This window comes from Podarcis liolepis (assembly GCF_965112155.1).
Source record: "Podarcis liolepis genome assembly, chromosome: 4".
NCBI classification, from domain to species: domain Eukaryota; kingdom Metazoa; phylum Chordata; class Lepidosauria; order Squamata; family Lacertidae; genus Podarcis; species Podarcis liolepis.
The window spans coordinates 46,065,218-46,092,842 of record NC_139558.1 but is presented as its reverse complement, the minus strand read 5'-3'; the positions used below and the strand labels follow the sequence as shown (position 1 = coordinate 46,092,842).

The 27,625-nt window shown below is 40.0% G+C and overlaps 1 protein-coding gene across 1 annotated transcript; it reads left to right on the top strand.

Annotated features, from left to right (window-relative positions):
- Nucleotides 1-233: 233 nt before the first annotated feature.
- On the top strand, nucleotides 234-27,244 carry TAB3 (TGF-beta activated kinase 1 (MAP3K7) binding protein 3). Its single transcript, XM_083498310.1, has 7 exons — nucleotides 234-582; nucleotides 8,396-8,586; nucleotides 12,431-13,883; nucleotides 17,856-18,016; nucleotides 19,250-19,343; nucleotides 21,104-21,187; nucleotides 23,127-27,244. Exons 2-7 carry the CDS (start codon nucleotides 8,485-8,487, stop codon nucleotides 23,273-23,275), a joined length of 2,043 nt encoding a protein of 680 aa, XP_083354436.1. The 5' UTR covers nucleotides 234-582; nucleotides 8,396-8,484; the 3' UTR covers nucleotides 23,276-27,244.
- Nucleotides 27,245-27,625: the final 381 nt, after the last annotated feature.

Here is a 27,625-nt window from a genome sequence, read left to right as displayed (position 1 = left end):
GAGCGAAGGAGCGACGTTCTCTGTTTTAACCAAGCCGTCCCCCAAATTCCCACTACTCCTGCCCCGCACATGGAGGATTCCTGGAAGTCCAATCTGGGACCGGAAGTGAAGTCTGTTCGGAAGCAGCGGCGGCGACTGGGCCTCCCCCCCTCCCCAACATCTCTGTCAAGAGGAGGAGGAGGAGCTGCAGCTGGCCGGGCTTGGTCCCGCCCCTCCCTTTCTTTCAGCCAGTCGGGCCTTTGCTCGAGAATCCCCTGTCGAATTCTTCTGCCTGGCAGTGGGCGGGCGGGGCGGGCGAGGTCCCGGAAACGCTTCACGGCCCTGTCTAGTGCGCTGACCCGCCCCTTCCCACACTCTCCCCCTCCGCCCCCCGCTCGGTCTGCACTCTGCCGGTACCACCCGGAGACGCCCCCCTCTCCTCACGCAGACGGAAAGGGGGGGGGAGTTGCCCCACTCCACACACACACAAACACACCCCGGAAGCGACGGGGGGCTTGGCCTCCTCTGCTGCCCCCAACGCCCAGGGGCCGGATGGGAGGGGAACGCGAGATGGTGCTGCTGGAACCGGCCCCCCCGCGAGCGGTGAGAGGGGTGGGGGGAGGGCCGGGGTGCGTGTGCGTGTGTGTGTGAGATAGAGAGGTGTGGAGGGATTGTTGGCAAAACATGGCAAGGCGGGTGAGGGGGGGGGGCAGGCTGGCTGTGTGTCCAGTAAGCAGGCAGAAAGGGTTCAAAGTGGTGACTTGAGGGGCAATGCTTGGGGTGGGGACTCATATGCCTTGAAAGGACGACCCCCCCCCACTCCACAAACAAAAGGCTGCAACAGTGGATGGGCTACTGGGGTGGATTAAAACCTTGTATGGGTTGGGGGGGGGGATACCCAGTGTGTCCTGGCACCTGCTTAAAAATATGTTGTAAATGAAAGGCAGAGCATAAACTTTATTCCCCTGTTCTTTATCTGTTTTCATCTTACAAATTTAGCATGGTGTTCATGAAGTTGGTAATCAATTTATAGATGAACTGGGGACTGAAGAAAGGAGGTGTATTCTGGGTGATGAGGAACCTGTTTTTGAGGCCTGTTAATCGAGGACCAATGTTAAGGGGTCAGGTGTCCATCCCCTTGTGTGCACACAACAGGCACACTTTTGGACCTGTGTTGCTTGGTTTTGAATGATTAAATCACAGACAGGGTGAAACTTCAATAGGGTGTGAGTCTTTTCTCTTACACCTACATGCTCAGGAAAACTTTTTGTCTGTTTTGGAGGCTGCTTTCAGGTTGCTTGGATATGCCACACCTTGCATGTACCGTATTTGTATGGCAGAGATATGAGCAGTGCTACAATTATTACTTTGTTACTGTTGCAAGTAATTGCATATGTAATAGCTGCTTCTGCTGCCTTTTTTTTTTGGCATGTCTCCTCAGCAGGGTGACTGCAGTATGATGCTGCTGCTTTGGTTTTGGCAGCTTTGAAGATAGACAGTCTTGAGTGGTAGCAAGGCATTGGCAGTGTACTGAAACTTATTCTTGCTAAATATTTTTATATTTTGTTTGGTGTAGGCAAATTTTAGAGTGTATATGTTCAAAAGATTGAGTAAGACCATTCAGGTGTTAGTTTCTTTCTGTGGGTTTTTTATGCCATACTTGTGCTAGTCTGGGCCAAGAGCTACTTGTGTGTACTGCATTCATATATAATTAAGAAGCCAGGGTAGCCTTGCTTCAGGAGAACTGGTCTTCACTACAAACTCAAAAAGCTATGAAATGTCAGGGCATTGTTGTAGATGGGAAACTGTGTCGCCTGTTTGGCTTTTTTATTTTGTTTCTCTTCTGGGTAAACCAACTATACAAATAAGGCAACAAAACAACTAGCCTTCCTGCCCATATGTACCTCTGGTAGTTATTTGTGGCACAAAGGAGACGGAGTAGAGAGAATCAGTGTTTGTAATGTTTTCATGCCTAAGTAACCCAAAGAAAATGCTTATATGCCTCTGGTTGTGATAAAGGGATTTTCCACTGTGGTGATGCAGTGGAATAATGCGCCACCTGTAAAAGTAAAATTATGATGATAAAACTTTTAAAAAATATGAGGCAGGTGGAAGGCGATGTGAGTTGTAATACTTGTTGCCTGTAATGTGAGTGTGTTACATTGTAGGTGACTTTGGAACTTGCACAGCCATGTTTTTTGTTGCACTGTTGCAATTGCTACATTTAGTACATTAGCTAGGAAAAAACTGCATTTCCCTAGTGATATTGTACTCAGTGGTAGATATATGTGATTTCCTTACAACAGAAGCACTACCTGGATTACAGAGACCTTCAACCCCTACGATTAGATCTATAAAATTATAAACTGTAGTATAGGGGTTTCCAAGCTGTAGTCTGTGAACCACCAGTGGTCCGCAGGCTTCATTTAAGTTTTCCATAGAATATTTGTAAAAATACCAATAAAAATCACACATTGCCTAGCATAGTACTTGACAATTGTTACAGCAGGCAGAAAAACCATTAGGTTATTTGACAGATTTTAATAAATGTTCAAGAAGTCCATGGGGACAAAGGTATGGAGGCAAGCACAGTAGTGAACAATAAAAAATTATTCTAATTATGTATTATTCCATCCCAAGTGCTTATGTATATTGTTTCTACCAGTGTAGAGGCAAGAGAAAGCATGGATATAACTTTATAAATATATGTATAATGTAATACCAAATCTAGAATTTGATACATTTAGGAAACCTACTTTGAGATGGAGATAAGCACTGATAATCATATTGGAAGTGTAGTAAAAATTGCAGTTTAACTTCTGTGTTTTGATAGATGTATGATGCCATCTGTGCCACTTTTGATGTGTGAATTGAAGTGGAAGCAAGATTCGCTTGGGACATTCAAAAGGCGACAATAAAGAATAAAATGAATCCTTTTGAAAACTGAATAATCTTTTAACTAAGATTTCTCCACATGAAGCATTATATCTTTAGCCCTGTGTCTTGTGAGACCTTTTTCACTTTCAGTGAAGAATTTCTGCCAAGCAGAGCAGTATAACAAACTTTCTGGCCAGCTGCTCCCAAGCACTGTAAACTGGGGGTTTTCTAGGTTATCTTCTAATGCCCTGTCAGTCAGTGAAAAGTATTATCTTCTGTAATCTTCACATATTCCATTTCATAGGAACACAATAATACATCTTGAACCAGTCTATTAATTTCAAAATAAAAGAGTTAGATAAATTAAAAGCAAAATATATCAGCTGCTGTTTACAATAAAATAGATATGCAATGATGAGTGTAAACTAGAAACAACTGTTTTAAGGCATTGTCTCTCTATCTTTTAGTAAATTCTAGAGTGCTAGCCAGAGATATAAAATTTCTGGAAGTCTTTAAACTGTGTAAAAGCAGAAATAATGGGAATTGAAACTTCTGTAATACTTATTGTACTATTTGGCATATTTATCAGTTTTAAAACTTCAAGTGTCTTAGTTTTGTACAAGCAAAATTGCAAATTGGGTGTAAGGGAAAGGTAAAGGGACCCCAACCATTAGGTCCAGTCGTGACCGACTCTGGGGTTGCGGCGCTCATCTCGCTTTATTGGCTGAGGGAGCCGGCGTATAGCTTCCAGGTCATGTGGCCAGCATGACTAAGCAGCTTCTCTTGAAGCAGGGCATTTTGACGTGCTTTCAAAATGCTAGGTTGGCAAGAGCTGGGACCGAGCAATGGGAGCTCACCCTGTTGCGGGGATTCGAACCGCCGACCTTCTGATCGGCAAGTCCTATGCTCTGTGGTTTAACCCACAGCGCCACCCGCATCCCCCTAGATGTACTGTACCCAGTTGTAATGCACTTTCTTCTGGGGTTCTCACTCAAACATTCAGATGGTGTTTTTTTAAAGGCTTTGGTACCCACAATAGGTCTTTTGCAGTTTTTGTCCTACCATCTTCTGTCTGTTTTATTTTCCAGCAAGGCAGAGCAATAAGGTGCATGTTTCCCCAGTCTGTAAGAGTATGTCCATTGAGGGGTAAGATGAAAAAGTTGGCCACAAGGAAGGGGCCAGGTCAAAAGAAAGCAGAATCAAGTTACTTGCTTCTAGTATACTAGTATCTCAAAATCAGACTAGAAGTCACCAGAAGAAGGCAAGTAGCAATTCACACGTGTTGAAGGCCTTGTATAATCCTCTCATGAAGACGCCACATCCTCTAAATGCAGAAGTGCATTTTGAATTTCAGTGTCATAATTATCATTATTTAATGCTGCAGATTGCCTTACATTTGAAAAATTTATTTTCTACCCTGCCTTTCTTCCATCATGGAGTAGAGTTGTCTCCATTATATCCACAATTACAAGCTAACATCTTACCCCAAAACCTGCTTTAGCCCTACTATCTTTGGGCATAGACTTGGACTCCACTCTGTACCACAAAGAAAATGTAGGCTTCTTACTGACTGCAGCATGATTAGCAATATCTTAACAATGGAAGAACCAGACTGAAATACCGCTGAACATATGTGAAAATAATAACTGGGATCCAGCAATGTCTGAGCATCTCACCAGACACAGAAGAGCAGTTAAAGTTATAACAGAAAGGGACACCTTCCAAGAAATGTGCACCCTTTTCTTTAACTATGTTAATGACCCAAAACAAGACCTTGTTGTACCAACTGATCAGTCTTCTTAGTGGAGATGGTATGTTCAGTAATATGTTTGAACATTAAATGTGTAAGCTTATGTCTAAAGTCAATGGATAGAAGAAACACCATTAGCTGTACACCTGGATGAGTGTTTGATGGTTCTTGTATTTGTATTTGTTAAAAAATCAATAATTGTGTGTTGTTGTTGTTGTTGTTGTTGTTGTTGTTTTAAAAAAGACTGGAAATTGGATTCTCAACTTTAGACCCCATGTAGCTTTTAAGCTAACCAGGTAACCATGGCAACATCTGAACCTATTTGTATGTGATTGAAGTAGTATAAAAACAGTAATTTATTATTGGTTGGGCAGTTAGTAATAGGATGTTAGATTTCCCCTCCCCTTTCTAATTCTCCAGTAGTGGAGAGAGGTGGTGGTGTCATCTTTGTAGGAACCTGGGCAATGCATATAGAGATGCTGTTGTGTGGTAAGTGAAGGATGGATGTGATGTAGCAGGGAACAGTTCTGGAGATGCTGGAAAAAGGGAATATATGGTTTGTTGTAGGTAATCCGCCACTAACTCTACACAGCCTGCAAAACTGTCCTATGATTTCTTGCTTGTGAAAGCAATCTACATCCTGACTTCAGATTCTGTTTGACCATTTGTTGTAGAGCAGTAGGACTGAACATGGAACTGGAATTTTAAGCTGGCTGTGCAGCAGCCTCTTCATGGGGCTGTCTTTGCATGCTAGCTGTCAAACTCTATATGGTGCACCTCTTACTATAAGTGAGGCAACACTTGGCCTGGAAAAGCTAAAGCAATACAACTCTTTTATTTTCACACTGCAGAATAGTATCTGGAGTCACATTAGTGAACTATCATGAGGAACATGACAGTGGTAGTTTGAACGAGTGCCACAAGTTGTATCTACACCGTTGCCTGCTTTTAGTAATTTTTTGGGATTGCTGTGATCATGGCTTCTGAGGACCAGCTCGCACAGTTATACTTTACCACTTACATTGTAGGATTTGGATCACTTCTAACAGTAATCAGGTGTACAGTATTTTCTGAACCCATGTTCTGCGCTATTCTGGAACAGAATGTAGCATTCATAAATAAGCAGAGAAGCAATCAATGGATAATTTCTTCATTATCCTCTTATTTTAAAATCTATCTTTGTGGATTTGTATGCCTCTGTTTCATATTTGTAGTTACAGTCATACCTTGGAAGTCAAACGGAATCCGTTCCGGAAGTCCGTTTGACTTCCAAAATGTTTGGAAACCAAAGCATGGCTTCTGATTGGCTGCTGGAAGCTCATGCAGCCAATCGAAAGTACCATCGGACTTCAAAAAATAGTTCACAAACTGGAACAGTCACGTCCAGGTTTGTGGTATTCGGGAGCCAAAACATTCAAGAATAAGCTGTTTGAAAACGGCTGCATTTAGCTTATACATTTCTTGTACAATTCTGGTGTTGGGAAGCAGGCATATTTGTGAAGATTCTCCAGTAACAAAATACTAATTGTAGTCTTGCCTGAAAAATTCAGTGCTTAAAATAAATGAGTTTTACATTAGACTGTGTCAACTATTTCTTCCTGATTTTGCAAAAAAGTATCTTTCAAGTGCATGTTTGGGAGACAAAGTGTGTGAATGAGAGATGGACATGGAGCATATTATTTTTTGTTGGACAGGGGTAGAGAAAACAGTTCTAACTGTCAAATCTGCGATCTTCTGTCTGAATTCTTGAACTGCATAAGTGTAACACTTCACCACTTCAGCAAATGCTAAAACCGGGGTTTGAATAACAGTGGTACCTTGGGTTAAGTACTTAATTCATTCCGGAGGTCCGTACTTAACCTGGAACTGTTCTTAACCTGAAGCACCACTTTAGCTAATGGGGCCTCCTGCTGCCACCGTGCCGCTGGAGCCCAATTTCTGTTCTTATTCTGAAGCAAAGTTCTTAACCTGAAGCACTATTTCTGGGTTAGCGGAGTGTGTAACCTGAAGCGTATGTAACCTGAAGCGTATGTAACCCGAGGTACCACTGTATTTGAATGTTAGTGGCAATGCTGACAGCATGAGTGTATGGCCAGCCAAATTTCATTCCAGTGAGATTTTTACATTTATAAAGATTATCTCTCTCTACTGTCAGATGTAAATGTTGCAGTATGCTTTCTTCCCTAACTGAGGTGGAAGGATTGAACTATGCATTATACTATACAATGCAGCTATCTTTATGTTATGGTCCAGTTTGGGGGTCAGAACTGGAGTGCTAACATATTAAACAGCGTTGCTGTGTGTTCCAAGGTGATCAGGCCTGAGACACATCCTGGGATCTCTCTGTGCAATGGGATGCAAAGACAAACATCTACAGCCTGGGATCTTACTTTGCCAGTGAATATATAGACACACAAACAGACCAATAACAAAATTACTACTTGACCAAGTTTTCCACAGCTAGTGCATCCTCTCCCTCATGGAGAAATGGGGACTAGAAATTGGATGGAAGGAGTTATCCTACCTAAGCAGACTAGCCCTCATCCACACCAATACCAAGGATGGGGTAATGCTCACACACAGGATCCTGGCTAGGGACCCTTGTAACAAGTGAAAATAGGAAAAGGGGGAGGCATGAGAGAAGGAAGTGCGGCAGACACATTGCTTCTTTGAGGGTTCGCTGTGTGGGCTTCTTGGAATTGGCACTGAGAGAGAACTGTCTTTATACAGGTACAAAATGGAGAACAAAGCCCTATATCTCGGGATCCAGGATACCATAAGTCTGCAGAAACAACATTATCCATTGCCAGAATCCAGGTCTTCACACACATGGGAACATCCATTATGTAGGCCTAGATTCTCTGCATATTAAAGTAGCAAAGTCCAGGTTACATGCATCACAGTTGCAGCTTGATTTTCACACCTCATAGCGACTAGTCCCAGCTTTCTTGTTTGCTTCCAACCTTTGAAAGGGAATAACCATTCACATTCCCCACCCCTGCAAATGTATCAATTCTACTTATGTGGTCACTAAGCAGTTACAAAGGCTCCTTATCTTCAAGGTTGGATTGCTTCTGCAAAGCTTCATTTACTGTACTAAGTTTCTCGTTTATCTGGGTTACATACATGTACTTAACTTTAAAATGAAAGGATAGGACAGAATTAAGAAGTTTGATATATGTAACATTATATATACTATAAAATGAATACAGTATGTCATAAGCATAAATACTTCAAACATTTACTTACCAGCTTACCAAATACGCAAGGTACATTTAGCATGTTAGCCAAGGTACATTTAGCAATGTTTTCAGATACATGGGTCACCCACCTCTGCTTGCCATTAATTTGGGAAAATCCAAGTAACTATTCATGTTAGTTTTGAAGTGAATGTTCAGAGTGTGATTTGCTATGTAGTTCCTCTTCTATTTTGAACTGAAGAGAGATCTAAAGGTGAGGATGGTAGAGATGTACTGGTCCCAAGCTCTCTTGCTAGAAGAAGCATAATTAAGAAAGTTACTGTTGGGAGGGACAAGCTTGCTCATGTCTCATTTATTTGAAGATTCCTGTCCCAAGTCTAGGAAAAGAAAGTTGTTTTCAAGTACAGTCCTATAGAGTATATGTTGTAATTACTCTTCACTGTGGCATTGAGTGATGAAAGTCATGGCCTTATGAAATAATAATCTGAGACTTTGATATTCATATGTCCATCAGATATGTATATGTTTTTGTGTGATTGTCTAAATCATGTTAAACTATTTCTCCATTTTATTGTATTTGTATTTATAGAAGATGCCAAAAGCATCAGAAGAGCATAGCCACTGGGAAGCCTGTTGACTGCTATTTTCTTAGAGTCTTGAGACTAACATCAGTCTGACATGGCACAGAGCAGCCAGCAACTCGACATGCAGGTACTCCATGACCTCCGGCAACATTTCCCTGAGATCCCAGAGAGTGTGGTGTCACAGTGCATGCTCCAGGTAAGAGATAAAACAGTGGTTTCTCTTTGAAAAGAGTTCATTGTCATATGCTAGTAAGATCCACACACAATTTCATCCTCTTTGTTTCTAAAAGATAAAGGCTTTTTTTGTGGGGTTGAGGGTGAAAACTTAATTCCAAGCTAGGTCTTCAGGCTTCCCATAGCATACTTCATTATATGTTGACACAAAGATTTCCAACTATTTTGAGTCTGTGGCTCCCTTGACCAACTATATTCTTTCTGTGGCTCCCCTGTGGGGAAATGCATTTCAAGTCTCAGGAGCTTATTTATGTTGCCCCTTGCCTGCTGAGCGGTCAGCCCCTCACCCCTTTGGGACACCTCTCCTCAGGAATCCTCGCCTGCTTGCTTGCTTGCTTGCTTGCTTACTTACTCACTCCAAGGCCACCTCAGCTCCTGGCAACCAGCACCTCCTGCCCTGCCCTTGTAGCAGCATTCACCTAGAGAACTTGTAGCCAGGGCCAGTGTAAGAAACCGCTGTGGAAGCCTTTGGAGGCAGAGACTTGAGAGGGCACCAGAGGAGGGGAAGGAGGCCAGGGCTGCGCATGGCGCACCTGACCACCATCTGAAGTGCCCCAGGGTGCCATGGTGCACTGGTTGAAAACCACTGTTAACATATCTTTCACTAATAAAATAGATTCTACTCATACCACTTTAATTTAGTTTAAAATCCTATTGCATCTAATTAGCACAGGTACAGGTTGTGTCCTGTTGAGATCAGCGAGGTTAAAACAATGGTTAAGCTCTTAAATGTTATCTATCTATCTATCTATCTATCTATCTATTATCTATCTACCTATGCATTTTTATTTTCCTCTAGTCATCCACAGGGCATTTTGTGTTCTAATTGAAATAATTGTATTTTATTATCAATATATTATTTTAAGTAGAACACACAATGCCCATGGGGGAAGCAGAAAGAAATAAAATGTGTGGCAAATAAGTATAGGCATGTAATCAGCAATCTGGAGGAATGGAAGATGAGGATGCCTGGGTCCTTTTAAAATCATCCTCATTCCAATATGGCACCAGCCTCTTGGTAGTTCTTGTGCTGTTTAGCTGTGATAAGATTTTAAACCAAGTATTCCTACATAAAGTAAAATAGTGTTGTGCAAATATCACTAAACAATTTGCATTGGAGACTTTCAATGACTTGCAGAGGAAAGGGGAAATGTTTAAAGCAAATAAGGGATTTCCTCCCTGTAGTGTAAGCTCCTAAGGTGGAATTCTCTCACAGTAAGATACCTGTTACGTTTTTGTTTTTTGTGTGTGTGTGTGTGTTGAGTAATACTACCCTGAACACATTTAAGTGATTTCATATGGGAACAATGCCAGAATAAGAAAGGTGTGTGCTTTTGATGCCAAGACAGTAAGAAAAGGTTCTGTAGGTAGGCAGTTGCAAGAGCCAGGAATGGCCTGAAGAAACAATGAATGCACTGGTTTGAGGCCTCAGTAGAAAGATTGAGGCTGCTTAGCTACTTGGCAAACACATTTCCAAATACTTATTTTAATTTTTCTACCCTTCAGTAAGGAGCAAAATTTTGTTTGACACAGAGTATTATGATTTAAGCTTGGAATGTTGGCATATCTGGGGAATTCTTTACCAGACCTTTCCACGGATTCTCCCTATTCCCTCTCCCTCAATGAAGTGTTCAGGAAACCAGTCTGGTAATGTCAGAAGCTGTGTAGGCCTGATCCTTAAGATCTTGGTGCTCCTACCATTGAGCTTATCAAAAACAATACTTTGGGAGCTATAGCTCTTGTGGATACTGGGGTAGTGGATGGTCAGGAGCCTCCAGATCTTATGGATGAAGCCTACAAACCTGTCACCAACCATCTTTCCCCATCTTGAAGGGTGGGAATGTGGTGGGCAATGACCCTATGGAACTCCCCATCCTAAAATTCAGGTATTTCATGCTCCAGGTAAAGCTTTAGAATTTCCAAATATTTGTTTGACTTAGTGATAGGGAGCGTCTTATACACGGGGGGGGGGGGGTATACACAGAAAAATACGGTATTCCACTGACCTCTGACAGTATTGCAAATTAACATTTTCTGGGAAAAGCAAAATAAAAAAACATAATGGTTCATGATAAAATTATAAGACTTTGCTATAGTCTTGCACATGGAAAAGGGAACAAAACCATAGGAATAAAACAATATTGAAGAAAAAACACTCCTTTAAAGTAAAGACACATGCACAACAGGCGGCTAGGAAGAGGCATCTCACTGGAGGTTGTATTGGCAGATTCCTTGAAACCCAAGACAGCAGAGTGTAGATCTCAGTATTCTGCACTTAGCAAACTTCAATGTGTTGAATCCTGTTGATCACAATTTGAAGAGAATGTCAATAAATGTAAGAGGTTTCATTAGATATCAACAAAGGGTAGATTTTAAAGCTTGCATTATTAGGAATCATTTAATATATCCCTCCAAATGTTTTTTGACCAGTGTAGTTATTGCTTTTAGAGATGTTAAGAGATGCTTGAACATTGTATGTCTCCCACATGCTCTTGTTTCCTCACTTTCAAGCTACAAATAAGGACAACATTTAACCTTTCCCATCAGTTATTAAAAGAGAGAGAGAATAAATGTTGTAAACAGTGGGAAGCTTATTCAGGAAAGGGGGTTTGGATAGGCAATATTTTCACTGAAAATCTTATTTCTAATGTTCCCATAACGCAGCCCTTTTATTGACATGTTTATATTTTTTTTAAATGAAACAATGCGTGCCGAAGAAACATGTGATGATTTTGTTTCCTGGCTATGATTGGCAGGTGTAATTTTAGAAGAAACTGGAGCTGGGCTGAAATTATGGTGGTGGGGGAGAAAAGAAAATGGATTTTAAAATTTGGGGAGGGGAGGAGGTACGCTTCCCCAAAATGTTGGGGTGGAGGTTGGCTTACCTTTGTGGTGAATAAGACATTCTTCCCCTTTCCTGTACTTGTAAAAAAAGCCTCATAGCCCCTTGCAGCCTCAGCAGGGTTCCATAGTAGCCTACCACTTGTGTATCTTAAGAAGTGCTGAATCTTGCTGCTGCTATAAGCAAGCATGAGGCTTTTTAAAACGTTCTGGAAAAGGGAAGGGCTTTAGCCAACTTGCAAAATTAACTAAGGTAAGTCATCCCTCTTAAAATTTGAGAAATTTGCTTCCCCCTCCCCTGCACTTTTGCAGGGGGTAGATAGCCTCCTGAAAGTACCTGAGAGACTATTTAGCCCAGAATTAGAAGAAGCAGTCTTCAATCTCACACCAGGAGGAGAAACTCTTCTGAGATGGTGGCTACTGCCTAAGTTTTTTCCCCTCTTCAGTTCAAGCACTGTTTTTCTTTGTGGGCCAGAGGCAAAAATTCAGTGGTATGACAGATAATAATAACTCTTATTTTTGTACAGTAGGCTACATTCCAGCCATGCTTTTTTAACTACACACTCAACTCTCTATCCAGGCAAATGAGACGTTATCACAGTTGAAGTATCCAACAAGGCAAATTACTTGAGGAGGGAGTGACTGGTGGGAAGAGTGGCCTGAGGAGAGTCCTGAGGGTCAGATGGAGAGGCCCAGAGGGCTCCATTTGATCCCAGGACCTGGATGTAAAGTGTACCTTCTTTAAAACCTTTGTTTATATACAAATGCTGCAGCTTTAATTGAGTACAAAAAGAGGATCATTCAACTAATGCTCCTTAATTCAGGTGAGAGTCTTAACTGAAATACGATGTTCAAACTAGGCTTTATAGGTATGTTGACATGTATGCATATGGAACTACATTATTGCTTGTCAGACTCATTTATTTAATTTTAAACCCTTCATGTTTTCTATTTCTTATTACTAGAACAACAACAACCTTGATGCTTGTTGTCGAGCTCTTGCACAGGAGAGTAACAAATACCTATACATGGAGTACCACCCAGATGACACTCGTTTGAACAGGAATCGCCATCTGCATATTAACCTCGGCATCCATCCTCACACCAGCTATCATGGAGGGGATGGAGCTCAACTTAATGGTGGTCGTACACTGGTACATAGTTCAAGTGATGGACATATTGATCCACAACACACAGCAGGTAAACAACTGATATGCTTAGTTCAAGAACCACACTCTGCTCCAGCTGTTGTGGCAGCTTCTCCCAACTACAATCCATTTTTTATGAATGACCAGAATAGAAACGCAGCTACTCCTCCTTTGCAACCACCTCAGCAACCTTCTTCCATACAACCTGGAATGAATACATCTGCTATGCAAGGCCCGCCTCCTCCTGCGTATATGCACATACCTCGGTATAGCACAAACCCTATAACTGTTACAGTGTCGCAGAACCTCCCATCTGGACAGACTGTACCCAGAGCTTTACAAATTCTTCCTCCAATTCCAAGCAATCCTTACGGGAATCCTGGATCTCTCTATATTAGGCAGACATCTCAAAGTTCTTCAGGACGACAGACTCCTACTCAAAGTGCACAGTGGCATTCATCGCCACAAGGCCCAGTGCCCCATTATAGTCCACATCCACTGCCTGTTTATCCGCACCAACAAAACTATCAGCCTTCTCAGTATTCTCCAAAACAGCCCCAGATTCCTCAGTCACCTTTTCAGTCGCCGCCTGCTTCTCAGTGTCCTTCTCCTTTTGGCTCTCCTCAGCATCAAGTTCAGCCTAGCCCGTTGGGCCATCAAAGTTCCCATGTGTTTATGCCTCCTAGTCCTTCAACTGTGCTACCCCATTCATATCAACAAACACCCCAAACATATCAGAAACCAAGTGGACACTCAGTATCTTATCTTCCATATGGTGGACCTAGCTTATCCAAAAGCTCCATGAACAAGATAGAAATTACCGTTGAGCCACCACAAAGACCTGGGACTACCATGAATAGGAGCCCTTCACCTATAAGTAACCCACCTTCCCAACGGAATCAGCACCCACTGTACGCACCTGCTACTCCTCCTTCAAGTTCTCCTTCCAGAAGTATGTCAGGTCAGCCCAAACCTCCTTATAGTGTTAATCCTTTATATATAACATATACACAGCCAGCTGGACCTACGGGTGTGCTTACTCAGTCACCTCGGGTCATGGTATCTCAGCCAAATCCAGCAGTTTTTAAAATCACCGTAGGCAGAGCACCAGCTGAGAACCTTTTAAATTTAGTGGACCAAGAAGAGCATTCTGCAGCACCAGAACCAATTCAGCCTATTTCAGTTGTACCAGGATCTGGATGTGAAAGAGGAAGCCATAAGTATCAGAGGAGCTCCAGTTCTGGGTCCGATGACTATGCTTATACTCAAGGTAAACTTATTGAATTGCATGTTGCAGTAATTATCGAAAAAAATTATTTGCACTGTGGTACATCCTCCGTGCTTTGGTTTCTAAACTACTAACAGTCTTTCAAATTCTTAAGCCATGGTTATTTTATCGGGATTCATTAATGACAAATATATATTATCTTGTTTCGTAAGAGAGAAGATAGAATGAGCTTATACTTTGGAAGTTCATTGTGTCTGCAGCAGCAAAGGAGGTGTCAGGATGTAGCTTAAGGGCTACTTTGCCACTGTAGTGTGGGACGATGTTGCAGTATATTGCATTGATACAATGTGGTTCAGAAGAAACAGTTGTTGATGCCATATAATGCATAACCTAATTAGCAGAGAAATGGTCTAGGGGGAGGAATGGATACGCTAAACTGAATTGACTGAATACCACCCTAGAGTAACTTCTGCCAATATAGAGCCAACACAGTCCTGCTTATCTTAGTGTACTAGACTTACTGTGCAGGGTTAGAATTTACAGAGCAAGTAGTGCAATAACATCACATGCTGTTGAGGCTTTGTCAGTGCAAACTCCTGTGTAATGTCAAAACTGATTGAAGTTTTTGGATTGAAGATGGGTTTATCTGCAGTTCAAAATTTTTTGAAGTGTGTTACTGAAGCCTTTTAATTTTTTCATGTTTTTGAAGTACATCTGCTAAGGAACTAGATGTTTTAGCAAAAACACCATAGTTGATGTGGAGAGAGAGAACATTCATAAAGGTGCATTATTGTGGAGTGCTTTTGAAACCTATTTAAGCTTCCAATTGTATGATGAGCTACTTTTCCAAGGCTGCATAGGAATGTTGACAATAATGTTTGTTACCTAGCAAAGAGAAAGGAGACAAATGGATCTGGGCCCTTGATAAATTTGGTTTGGGATGACTGTAGCTCTGTAACTGGGGAGTAGCTCAGTGGTAGAAAACCTGACTTGCATGTCGAATGTCCCTGAGTCAATTCCCTGACAACCCCGGTTAAAAGTATCAGATACCAGCTGATGTGAAAGGCCTCTATCTGTGACCTGCTAGTCAGAGTAGGCAATATTTTATTATTTATTTTCAACATCTATAAGCTGCCCTAAAAACAAATAGGGCGATTCACTAATTTTAAAAAAAACACAAGTTAAAAATCCTAAATAATAAAAATGATGATACAATCTGATTCGGCATGATAGAGCAGAAAATAAAACCGTAAAAACCAAAGCAAACTTTGCACCAACAGATTTAAAAGGACTGCAGAGATAAAAAGGTATTTATCTAGCGTTGAAAAGATAGTAAAGAAGGTGCTAGGCGAACCTTTTTGGGGAGGGCATTCCATAGCTAGTATGCCATATCTCTCCTGGAGATGGCAGCCAGAGAAGGGCCTCTGAAGATGACCTCAGGGTCTGGGTAAATAACATGGGAAGAGGCAATCTTTCAGATACTGGACCTATCTTCAATATTGGGCTAGATGTACACATAGTTTTGGAAGCATTATTGTGTCTGGTGATCTAAACATGTTTTTTAAAAAACAAAATATGGCAGAGTTTATATAGTTGTTTGGTTTTACCCTACTTCTCAGATCTCCAGTTTAGAGCCCTAAGATAGCATAACACCAACAAATTTCTGTCTGATCTCCTAAAGCATTCCTGTTTAGCAGGTTGACAACGCTAGCATAGATGGACCTGTTGGCATAGCTCAGTATGAATCAAAATTTGTATATAATTTATAACAAGGAAGAAGAGCTAGCTTTGATGTATTGTTTTCAGCTGTGGAATAGTTTGAAACCATGGCACTGGCTAACATGACAATGGTTAGAGCCAAGCTAAGTTACTTTTGTTGAGGTCACTGAAATCTACAGGACTTAAATCATAACTAATATGTCCCACTTGATTTCTGTAGAACCTAACTTCAGTTAATTTAACTCTATCTATTGAAATCTAAGCCTTTCATAGGAACAACTATATATTGTATCTTGCATCTTGCTCTTCTACCAAAGCACTCAGAGATGTTTATACAAACATACAGAGTTTGTAACTCAAAGCAGTTAATTATTTTTTTAACTCTTGAACTTGCATACTATTTCATGGATAAATTGGACTGCCGATGTATTACTTCATTCCCATACTATGTTTTTTGCTCTGGGCTAGGTGCAGGATTGTTTTACTCTGTACTAAAAAGAAATCCACACCCTGTGCCAAGATAATTCCAGTTTCTGTAACTTGTATAAATTATTCCAGTTAAGCCCCCTTGCTGTATTTCTCTTGCTTTTGTATGAGCTGTTCTAAAATTTACACTAGTTTGCACAGTTTATACTTCTCTTGCTAGTCATGGGGAGAAATTAAGACTTCCAAAGTATGGCAACTCTGCCCTCAAACCTGTGGAAGAGGTACAAGTGGTACCTTAGTACCACAAGTACTAAGTACCACAAGTGTTGTATAGCATTCCTTACAATGTAAACTTGAAAAGGAGCATATGTGTTTAGATAAAAGAGTAGAATGCTGGCTAAGGATGATTGGAGGAGACTTGAGAGAGAAGTATGCAGAATGACGAGGACGTATCAAGAGAAAGTAATGAGTAACAATGTGCTAAATAATTAAGCTGCAAAACCGAACACTGGAATGTAATATCACAGTTCATACTGTCCTCATTCATTTTGTGAATGAACCATTGGCCATGCTACAGATGTCTAATTGTGACATTTAGCAGAGAAATAATGCAAGTATGGATTCAGCTCAATTTACAGGACCTCTTCTAAATGTCTTTATAATGTGGAGGGAGGCTTTGTGGGAAATCTTGTGTACTCATATTTTAAGTAACACAAGCTGCAGAATATTTCAGAGGAACAGAGGATGGTCAAGAATAGCTGTGCTGAAGGGCTCCCATGTTGTGACTCTGTGCTTCAGTTTCTCCCACTACCACTACAATGCAGTTGGCAGCAAGTGGAAGAAACTGCTTTCCTGCTGTCTGCAACATCTGAGCTGCCAGGGAGTTGGGTGCTGTTCAATTGGCAGGCAGCCCAAGACCTCAAATTCTCCCTAAAGACAGACGGTGTGAGTACTTTGAACAGTTAGGAAGAGCAACCCTGCATTTCCAGCACACTACAAAAAGAGTCATCAGTTTCTTCAACACAGCAGATTGCATTTCTGGAAGCCATGTGGAAAGAGCAAGAAAGAAGGGTCTTCAGAAATTTATAGACCCTCTGCTTGTAGAGTGCTTTTCTCTCATCCCACCCACTCTCTAAAGCAAATGCCTTTACTTTGCAATCTCTCTTGATTTCCCCCCACTAAGGACAAAAATGGAGAGTTGGGAATTACTACAAAATCTAGAATTGGGTCCAGTAGTTAAACTTCTACTCTACAATGAATTTTTTAAAAGTCAGTTAAGGAGGGTCAGCCTCTTCATATGTTATGTTCTGTTAACTAATTTGTATGTCCTAATCTAGTCACAGGCTCCTGCAGTTGATTAAAGCACTGATTTTGTAATCTTTTAGGTTAAAACTGCTTTTCCAAAGAGTAAAAGCAGCTTTTAAGAAAAGATTGCATTTGCTATAGTAATATGTTCCATTGCATCAAGTGAACTTGGTCGCAAGCAGTGGAGATCATCTTGTAGCCCAGTGTCTTATACCTTTTGATTTTTAGGATTTAGTCTTGTCAGTACACTGTTACAATTAGATTGCCATTTCATCCTGCACAGGTGCCTTTTATTTTTGAGCGGACAAAGAACAAAAAAAAGAAGCAGTGGCCAGAAATGGTAATATCCAAGTTACTGTCTAAAATAATTATTTTTATGATGGAAGAACTTTACGTCTACAAGTATAGTTCCATTAGCATGAAACATCTCTACACTGATGTTTGGCTGCATGTTTATAGTCACTTTCTGCTCTTAAAAGCTCACCTGTATATACTATTCCAATTGCAAGTTGGGTTTCTCAGTCTTGTGTATTCGCACTGACTTTGTTCTCTATACCACACTAGCCTTGTTGTTACACCAACGTGCAAGGATGGAGAGGCTAGCAAAGGAACTGAAGTTTGAAAATGAGGAGCTTGAAAAGCTCAAAGCTGAAGTGAATGGCATGGAACACGATCTTATGCAAAGGCGTCTGAGAAGAGTAAGCTGCACAACCTCAATCCCGACAGTAAGTAAGAAGCTTTTAAAATATTAAAGTTGTTCCCTCCTAATGACAGTGTTTGTCACTGTCATGTCATATATATATTATACATCATTCATATTCTGACAGATAAAAGTTCAGTAACCAGTCCACTTCAGCAGCTGGGTATCAGCATATTCTGGTAGCTGGTCCATGCTTTTCCCCAGACCAGAAAGAGCATGGTAGTGTTTTCTTTGGTATTAGCTGTAGATTTTCCCCTAACAGTTTGCATGTTAGCAGCGTAGTGGTCTCATCAGCTGGGAATAAGAACCCAGGCTGGAAGAAGCTATGATAGGAAAAACAACTTTGTGACCCTGGTAGAAGCACTGTCTTACTTAAAGGAAGGGAGAGGTGAAAGGAATAGGGCACGTGACTGATTTTAAATTTTTAAAACGCTGTAGTCTATAATAAACTTTTCTTGAGACAATGTCATTCAACATCCAAATGTTTTATGTGAATTTCTAAATTGGTGGTTCTTTCCCTTCTGACAAGGAAACTTAATCTGACTATGATATCCTAAAACAGGTGTGGGGAACCTTTGACCTTTAAGATGTTGCTGAATGACAGCTCCCAACAGCTCCAGCAAGCATGGCCAATGACCAGGGATGATGGGGATTATAGTTTAGAAACATCTGGAGGACTAACCCCACACTTGTCCTAAAATCTATATTTTGTGGAGATTCACAGGTACAGGAATTAATTCTTTGCCTGTATCATTCAAGAAATTTACCAAGTTTTATTTATCATGAAACAAAACCACACATAATCACTTTAAAGTGCATCTATGCTACATTGGTTTGAAACTTGTTTAACTGTCTTGGTTTATTTGCAAGATACATTTGGAGTCATACTACTGTGATGGTGCTGAAACTCCTGTTACTGATCAATACAGAATTTATTAATTTTAAATCAATATAATTTAAATCAGCAATTTATGTCCTGATTTCAGTTCCCAAGCTGATAAATTGGCAAATAATGTTTTGCCTGGAAAAAAAGTCTGCACTAATTTAGTACTATACCAGTGGAAACGTACTGGTTCTCATTTTCGAAATGTTCTGGTCAAGGGACCCCACAAACTTTTTACACTACACAGTTCCATCTGCATAAAAATAAGGAGAGGAAGAACAGCTAAATTAATATTTCACTGTACTTATGTATGTGCATGGCTTAACAAAAATGGTTATGCTGACTTCTGTTTCTATTTTTGGTTCTGCTTTCTAGCCTGAGGAGATGACCAGATTGAGAAGCAAGAACAGGCAGCTCCAGATAAACGTTGACTGTACACAGAAAGAAATAGATCTCCTTCAGTCTAGAGGTATATATTTTAAAATACTTGCAAAAATATGTGTTTGTTTTGAGCTGTATATTTGAATGTTATTGTTGTTGGTATCTGCCTGTCTCAGGAGACAGTAGAGAAGTGTGCCTTCAGGGGTTAAGTCAAACTGTTGGAGAGTTCCAGAGCCTGTTGTGGCTGTAGAGACTGATGCAGTTGTCCCATGTGTGATGATCCTCCCCAACTCTGGGATTGCATTTTCCCAGCGTGATTAGGAGTTTGGAGGCTGGAACTCTCCTGGCAGCCTGGTCTAATTCCTCATAGAACAGGTTCTTGGCCTGTATGTCAGAGCACATAGTGGAAGCATAAATGCTCAAGGTGTTAACTAGACCAGTGGTGATTGAGAGGCAGCGGGAAAGCAAGCATTCTGAGCCCTCGGTTAGTGGTTCTATTGCAAACAGAAGGCAGTGCCTCACTGCAAAGCCTATGTCATTAATATAAGGTTCTTCTGGATGCCTTCCTTGCCAGAAAAAGGGTGTAAATCTTTTCTTGGAGGTTGCCATTCAAAGCGAGTCTGGTCTCCTGCAAAGTGGCAACGTCACTGTTGAGTGTTTTCAGCTCAGGGTCAATAATGTCCATCTTCTGCGAGTTGTTGACCTGCAGCAGGTCAGTGGACAAAGCAGGACACGTGGTCCTGATGTTCCGGCTTGCTAAGCACAAGAAGGGTTGTTTCTTTTCTTTCTTGCCTGGTGCTGTAGTTCAATCTGCTTGTCAAGTGATACTCTGAACTCCAGTACCCACTGAAGCAGTCGGACAGTGGCAGGTCAGCACTTTAGTGACCAGGGGTGGCCCAGCTTAAGGGTGAGTAGTAGCTGACTAGTGAGACATGATGATCTCTCCTGCCGACAAAGGCAACCCCTAGTGCTTGTACCTTAGACCATGGTGTTTTTTGCAGCATTTGCATCACCAAAGTGATCTCTCCAGGGCACAAGCCTGGGCAGTGTATATGGAGGTCATGGGCTGCCCAGATGACCCGCCCCCTGTGTCATTGCCAGTGAGGCCCAAAGGAAAGCAAACAATACACAAATGAATGTGACTGGTTTCAGGCACATTACTGACATGTTTTGACTGTCCTATGTCTAGTGCAAAGTGATATAAACCTGCAGTTGTTTTCTCTTTGCCAGTTATTTATGCTGTTGGATGCTGGGTATTTCAGTTTTGCTAAACGTTGTGGTTTTTATTTTATTTTTTTGTTCCTTTTATTAAGGAGTATAAATTGAAAAGGGCACTTGCAAAAGCTGATTCTGACACTGTTCCAGGGAATTGCATTTTTAATTACAAAACAGACACAGCCTTTTCACTCTGAAAACACAGTCTCCTCAAAGAGCGTTATTTACTTACTGATTGATTTAAAAAGTAAATTTCTCCTTTGCTAACTCACCATAAGGTCCCAAGGCAGGTTATAGCAGGGTAAGAATACAATATTAAAATCCGTTAAAATAACTTAGAATCTGAAGAATAGGGTGGGTCCTAAAATTATTAATATCAGGTGCCAAAGGCCAGGGTAAAGAGGTGCATTTTTAGCATACAGTGAAAGCTATACAATGAAGGTGCCAGGTGCACTGGTGTGAGGAGGAAATTCCACAGACTTTCATGACAGGTAAGTCTAGACAAAGACCTGAAGGAGACAGTGTAGGCTGTCAACATCTCTCATATTGAAAACATGCATGTGAACTAAGGCTAGTCACTTTTGTTACTATTTGTTCCATGGGGAGCATAATTTTTCTGTTTTTCTGTTTTAGGGAACTTTGACCCAAAAGCCATGACTAACTTTTATGATCATATAGAGCCTGGTCCTGTTGTGCCACCAAAGCCATTTAAAAAAGGTGAGTCGCTAATAAAATGTTCAATATTTAGTTTCTAGTAGATCGCTGCTGTTGAATTTTTATGCCTAGTATTAGTATTTCAGTGTGTTATATCTAATAATAGATTTGTTGAGACCGTTGTCTTGAGAAACATATTTTGCCTTTCATTATTTTATGCTGTACAAGTGGTGTATGGAAAAACCACTTAGCCTAATGTATTGTGAATACAGTAATAGTTAGAGCAGTATAAACGACCATTTCATGACACATTTAGATTATGTTTATGCATGAAGTAGGATGTTGTGAAAAGTAGCAGACAATCAGCTTTACATTTTAGGTTCACCTTTTTGTTTTTTTAAGATAGCTCTTTCTTGATTAAGATGATTTTGCGCTTTCAGCTTTATGTACCATGATTTTCCCAGCTTGTACAAATTTTTTTATTTCCCCCTTTATGTTATTTAAGTGCAGCACCTTCTCCTAACTGGTTTCTTCTTTTGCTCAGCAGTTTCCTACTCCCTATCTGTCCCTGTTACTTCTGCTGCAATTTTGTCTGCTTAGGAGAAAAAAATACAACTCTGCAACTACAGAATTGTTACTGTCTTTCTTCCCTTCCTTACATTTGAGTGTGATCTGCCTCTTGTATCTCCACTGGGAAAACCCCTCTTGTAGCAGGGACAAATTCAGGAACTGAAAACACCACAGCGAGAACTGGCAGTGTGAAAGCCCAGGTGGCCAGTTCTGATGACCGTGTGATCAAATAATGAATCAATTAATCTTCCTGTCTCTTTTCTTTCCTCTCCCCTGCTTTTCATGTTCATTATAGTTGGACACATCTTACAGAAATTTCTGTTCACCTAAACCCTTATCATCGTGTCACCGTGGCTCTATTGGACAACCTACAGTCATTTGGGAAAACTAACACAGCTTAAAAATAAATCTGTGAAATGTGATTGCCATAAGTCAGCCCTATGGATATTTTCAGAAGAATAGAGGGTGTACATTATATAACCCTAAAGTACTTGGTGCCAAGTGCTAAAATAATACACAAAAGAATGTTTGTGGCTTTCTGCCATGTATTAGCTAGAGTAATTTGATAGTGCTTTGACAGTGTAGCATGAATGTTTAAACACTGATGTTGCATCATTTAACCTTTTATGGAAGACACTGGACATATGTACTACATCCCTACATTCATTTTGCTATCACCCTAAAAAATGCTTGCTAATGTAAGGGTAGGTGACTATAGTAAGCCGTTTGTGAGGAACTGAGAGCATGAAAGAGAGGCAACGTTAAAGCCTCTCTTGATATCTAGTGGCAAAATTTGAACAGCATGGAAAACATAGGACACTTGAGTAAGCAAATTATATTTGGCTTAACTTTGTGGTTTTGCGCCAAATCTTACTGTGACAAATTCATTCTGGTTGAATTCACATGGGTGTAAATAGATTGGTCTCACACATGACTGAAACAATAAGGTATGAAGTAGGTATGAAAGTAATGCAGTATAGGGATTTGTAGGTGCTATAGAATAATTAATGATATAATGAAGTTATGGCAGTGGTAATGCTCTGTATCATGCTGAACATCTAGGGGACCAGAGTAATGTTTGCTATACATTCAGAAGCTGCCCTGGTCCATCTCCTCCTTGCAAAGAAGAGCAAGAAGTAAATGCTAGTGTTTAATGTTAACCTGCACCTTAGTAGTGATATCTTCCAGACTGGGGTCCCATACTATGCTCTGACGTAGCCTCATCATGCTGGGATGTAGACCATGTCTAAGAAACGCTTTATAACTGAAATATTTTGTGTGTTTTGGCCTCCCTTGGGAACAAAGGTAAAATCAGAGGTGGATAACAATGTGGTTCCAAAATGTTAAAACTTCAGTAGTCTTATTATATTATCATGCATGGCTTTGGTGTGTTTTAAAACTGAAGAGTTTAAAAGAAAAAATTTCTCTGTAGATCATCAGAGAAGTTCCAAGCAAGCTCCACGATCACAGCCAAGAGACGAAGACTTTGAAGGAGCTCCGTGGAATTGTAAGAGCTGTACTTTTTTAAACCACCCAGCAATGAATCGCTGTGAGCAATGTGAAATGCCGCGGTATGCCTGAATCCATAAAGGTCTGCTTTGGATTAAAAACAGGCTCTTGAGGACACAGCCATAGGAGACGAATATATGAGACACCTTTCAGTCATCTGCCAGGCGTTTGCCAGCCAATTATTTCAAATTATAAGGGAGAAATCCCCCTTCCATTCATGCTGCACTAAATATTAGTTTGGGGAAAATACTCTTATCCCACTGCGTTGAGCAAGACTGAAAGGATACCCAAAATGGATTCCCTCTGTGAAGAAGAATGTATAAGGAATCAGATGATTGCTGCTGTTCTAGCCCCTATAATTACATTTGCTGGGTAGTAGCCCTTATATATATATATATTTTTATAAGCATAGAACTATTACTTTGTGGTGTGAAGTGTTACAGGTATCCAGACAAACTGTGAAGAACCAGAATCTGATAATCTGGCCACAGCCGTTTGGAAAACAAAGACTCCCTATGTTTCCAGATTGTAAACTACTGAAAAAGAAGGAAGGTGTTTTTCTTTGGGGGGGGAGGTGGGGGGGCAAAAAAGTAAAAAATAAGGATATTTGTAAATGCTGCTTTTTTCAGGGTAATTTAATTCTACACAAATGCTGTTTTGAAATTGTGGATCATGGTGAGGAGGGAGACGTACTGTATGAGCCTTATTTATAGAGTACAATCAGAGGTGATTTTACAATCCCTTTTGCTTGTACAGCACTCACCAAGTCATGTTAACACTGGTAATTAAGTAATTATATCATATTACAGAGGAAAAAAATAGTGCTGCATGCTTTTATTAGGCCATTGTGTTTTAAAGCTAAAAGTAAATTATGCTTTTATAAACAACGTTCCCTTAAAACTGTGCTTGATGACAGTAGAGTGGACGTATGCCAAATGCAGAACTATTCCAAATTCTTTTTGGAAGACTTGAGCTCAGCCATTGTTACGTATGAGAAGTGTTTGCACCCTTTTCCTTAGGCCTTTTCAGCTTCCAATTATGTGAAGAATTCATTATGTTTACAGCACAGAAGGTACTTTGTGCCCCCATTCTGATTTAGCTGAAAAACAGTAATCAATATTAGCTCTTCAATAAAGGTTTATTTGCACACTGTCAATAAACCAGTCTGTATTAATTAGTAAGAGCAGCAGATCTTTAAATGCATTTTTTAATAAAAAAATAATGGGCAGTTAATAGGCATAAACAAAACAAAACAAAACAAAGTGGAATTGTACTGGTACTTTTATGCATCTGATTATTATAAAGAGGATGTTTGATTTGTTTGAGTGCTAGGTTGCTGAAATAAAGCACTCTTTTGTGAAGGTTTCTTGGTTTTGAAGTTGAGTCATTCTATAATAAAACTGTTCAAGAACAGTCAGACTGTGTTTTCCTCACTGATAAAGCACTGGAACAATGTGTGTAATTTCTTGCACTCTCCAATTATATTACTCCAAATACTTGCACCTTGTGCAAGCAAATTTCACATCTTGCCCATGTAATGATAAGATGTAGAGGTTGTCCATGCAAAGTGGAATTTATCTGGTATGTAAAATCTTACTGATTTATATCGAACAGCAAAGGAACACAGTGAAATGAAAGGAACCAATGTTGAGATTTCTTTTCTAAAGTCATGATTTTGACACTTACAAATATGACTGCTGAACATCCTGATGAAATTTTAAGAATTCTGCTGCTCTAATTAAGAATTCAGTTATGGAATTGTTTTGTTTTTAGGAAATGGAAAAACAAAGAGATAAGAAGCATTGGGTTTTTCAGTTAAATTGCATCATGTGTTTGTAACACTTGCCATGATTTCATATTGATCCTCTTGCCTTCTTTGAACATAAGCTCCCGTTTGGCACTATTAGGTGCTGCCATTGGTGAGGAAACTGAAGTCATTTGAGTTATGAGTAGAGAGCATGTTTGAAAGGTATGTACCACTTTTTCACACCTGTGTGACTTGAATGGTTTTTGGTTGGGGAGTGCTAACCTATCACTTCTGGGTGCAATCCACTATAAGTGCATGCTTTCTGAAGTCAGTCAGTGTAAGTCCTACAGGGTCTTTGCTGTAAGCATACAGCTCTGTGCTTTTATGCTTTCCCTGTTTCATTTTTTTGGGGGTAGGGAATGCTCTACTGCACGTATTATTTCCATATTGTGTGAACAGTATTTTCTGACTCATGGGTGATAACAGGGAAGATACATATATAAATTGCAGTACTGCATGGTGGATCTGTGACGGTGTTGTTATGGAGACCTATTTCCTTTTACTCATAGTTTTACTTGTGGAGTAGAAGGTGAGAACGTAGTTTGTTGTGGGGGAGATGGTAGCTAGTGGTCATGTTGATTCTTAGGAGAAACGTTAAACTAATCAGTTACACTCGTTGATTCTGCAAAAAAAAAAAATCAAAGAAAAGCAAAACTAGTATATATGCTGCAAAAAAGCTACTGCAAAACTGTTGTAAATATCCACACTGTAAAACTGATGATGGTAATAAAACTAATTTTCATCTGGAAGTTATATACGAGCATTAGGTATCAATTTCCACGTGGAATTCACTTGTGAATAGGTGACACCAACCAAAGTGGGTTTAGGATATGCCAGAATAAATGTTGATTGCATAAAACCTTTGGTTAATGTATGAAAGACCCCATGATACTAAATGCAGTGCAGTGTATACAACTTCGAATGTGCACATCTGTGTGTAATGGGCGTTTGAGGTCATCATGAATATTTAAAATGCACTACTTCTTAGTAACAGCTGGTCTTTTCCTTGCCCATAGAACTTGGGTCAGTATAGGGAGTACCCTTATTGGATGCTAGTTATTCAAGACTGTCCAGTTTCTCAAGTAAATGTCTGTTTATAAATGCCTGTTTTATATTTAACTGCTGGTAAAACGATTTCCCTTTCCATATAAAATATAAAAGCTCCTCCAAGTTTTAGTCAATAGAATAGCTTGTGGAAAACATTGGAATATACTATAGCATACAAAAATTAAATCCTGTACTTGGATATATGATATTGCTATCAAGCTAGCTTGTGTAGGAAAGGAGGGGCTAAGAAAGCAACAAGAAAATGTTTTGTGAAATAGATCAAATTGAGAAGTGTGTTTGTGTGTCTGTGGTATGTGTGTTTTTCCCATTATGGCAGATGTGTGAAGCAAGTATATTTTTTAAAGAGCTGGTCTCAGTCATACTACTAAGCCAATGTTTCTTTCAGTTGCGTTATGCTTCACTTCCCCACCCCTTTGATTATAAATCTCTTTAAAATTTCTTGGATTTAGTCTGTTTGAAGACATTTTTTTTTTTAATTTTAAAGAGATGATGAAAAGTTTAAACATGCTGATGGCTAATGGTATTGTGATCTTGGCTTGATAAACACAAGAAGCCTGAAACATGTAATTTGAAATACAAAATTTTGCAGTGTAGCTATTGAAGTATCCAGCCGGACTCTCAATTCCTCTGTCACCTGCTCAGGTGCTATGAGTCTACAGAGAGCTGAAAATGTGCACAGAAATAAATGCATATTATAGCCAACGCTGCCTCTGTGTGCTATCTGTTTTTCCAAATAATTGTTCAAAGTTGACATGTATTTGATCTATTGACATCTTGTTTCTGTTATTACTGAGAGGTCTTCTTGTTTTTGAAACGAGCAAAGGCCAAGAGTCAAGCAATATTCTAATTCTCAAGACCTTTGAACAAACTTTTGAATTGTGTTATCTGTGATAAAGCCAATGTATCTGATCTATACTTTTTGCTCTGTTGAAGTCCTGTTAATTTTTTTCACTATAAAACAAAAACCACGATCTTTTGAAATCCTGTAAATAGGGTTTTCCTTACATTCTAGATTTATGTATGCTGTGAATGGAAACAATTACTGCAAGATGAAATGTGTAAAGGCATTAAGAGGCTATGCATGCATGGGACCTCGGAATGACATATACTGGGAGCTGCAGTTTCCTAAAATAAAATAAAAAAATCAATAAACTAAGAAAATGTAACATCCTGCATTTGTTTCCATATGTAGTAAGAAAGCTTTTAAAATACTTCTTGCTGTGTCATCTACTCTATCAGCTTCACGCGGATTCTTTCTCCGTAAGCAACTGCTGTATCACACATTCTAACCAGAAAATAAGTACCTATCTTGTTTGGTGACTACATTAAATTTGGATCTCCACCATGAAGAAGAAAAAACGTGTTTTGGTCTTGTCGGTTTCCAGTGAATCTGTGGAACTCCATAAAAGTCGAAATTAGGTACCTGGATATCATCTTGCAGAAATGGTGTCTCATTGTTTATGAACATTGGAAGTTTTTGAATTATAGTTGCTAGAGGAAACTCTTGCATTTTAATATGCAATGCAGATATTTCACATTTGATCATG

What these genes read in the sequence shown, in the direction of transcription:
- TAB3 (XM_083498310.1), top strand. Translation starts at nt 8,485, where the DNA reads ATGGCACAGAGCAGCCAGCAACTCGACATGCAGGTACTCCATGACCTC. An exon ending in TGACTATGCTTATACTCAAG is followed by an intron (nt 13,884 to 17,855) that starts GTAAACTTATTG and finishes ATACCACACTAG; the next exon opens with CCTTGTTGTTACACCAACGT. An exon ending in AGATCTCCTTCAGTCTAGAG is followed by an intron (nt 19,344 to 21,103) that starts GTATATATTTTA and finishes TTTCTGTTTTAG; the next exon opens with GGAACTTTGACCCAAAAGCC.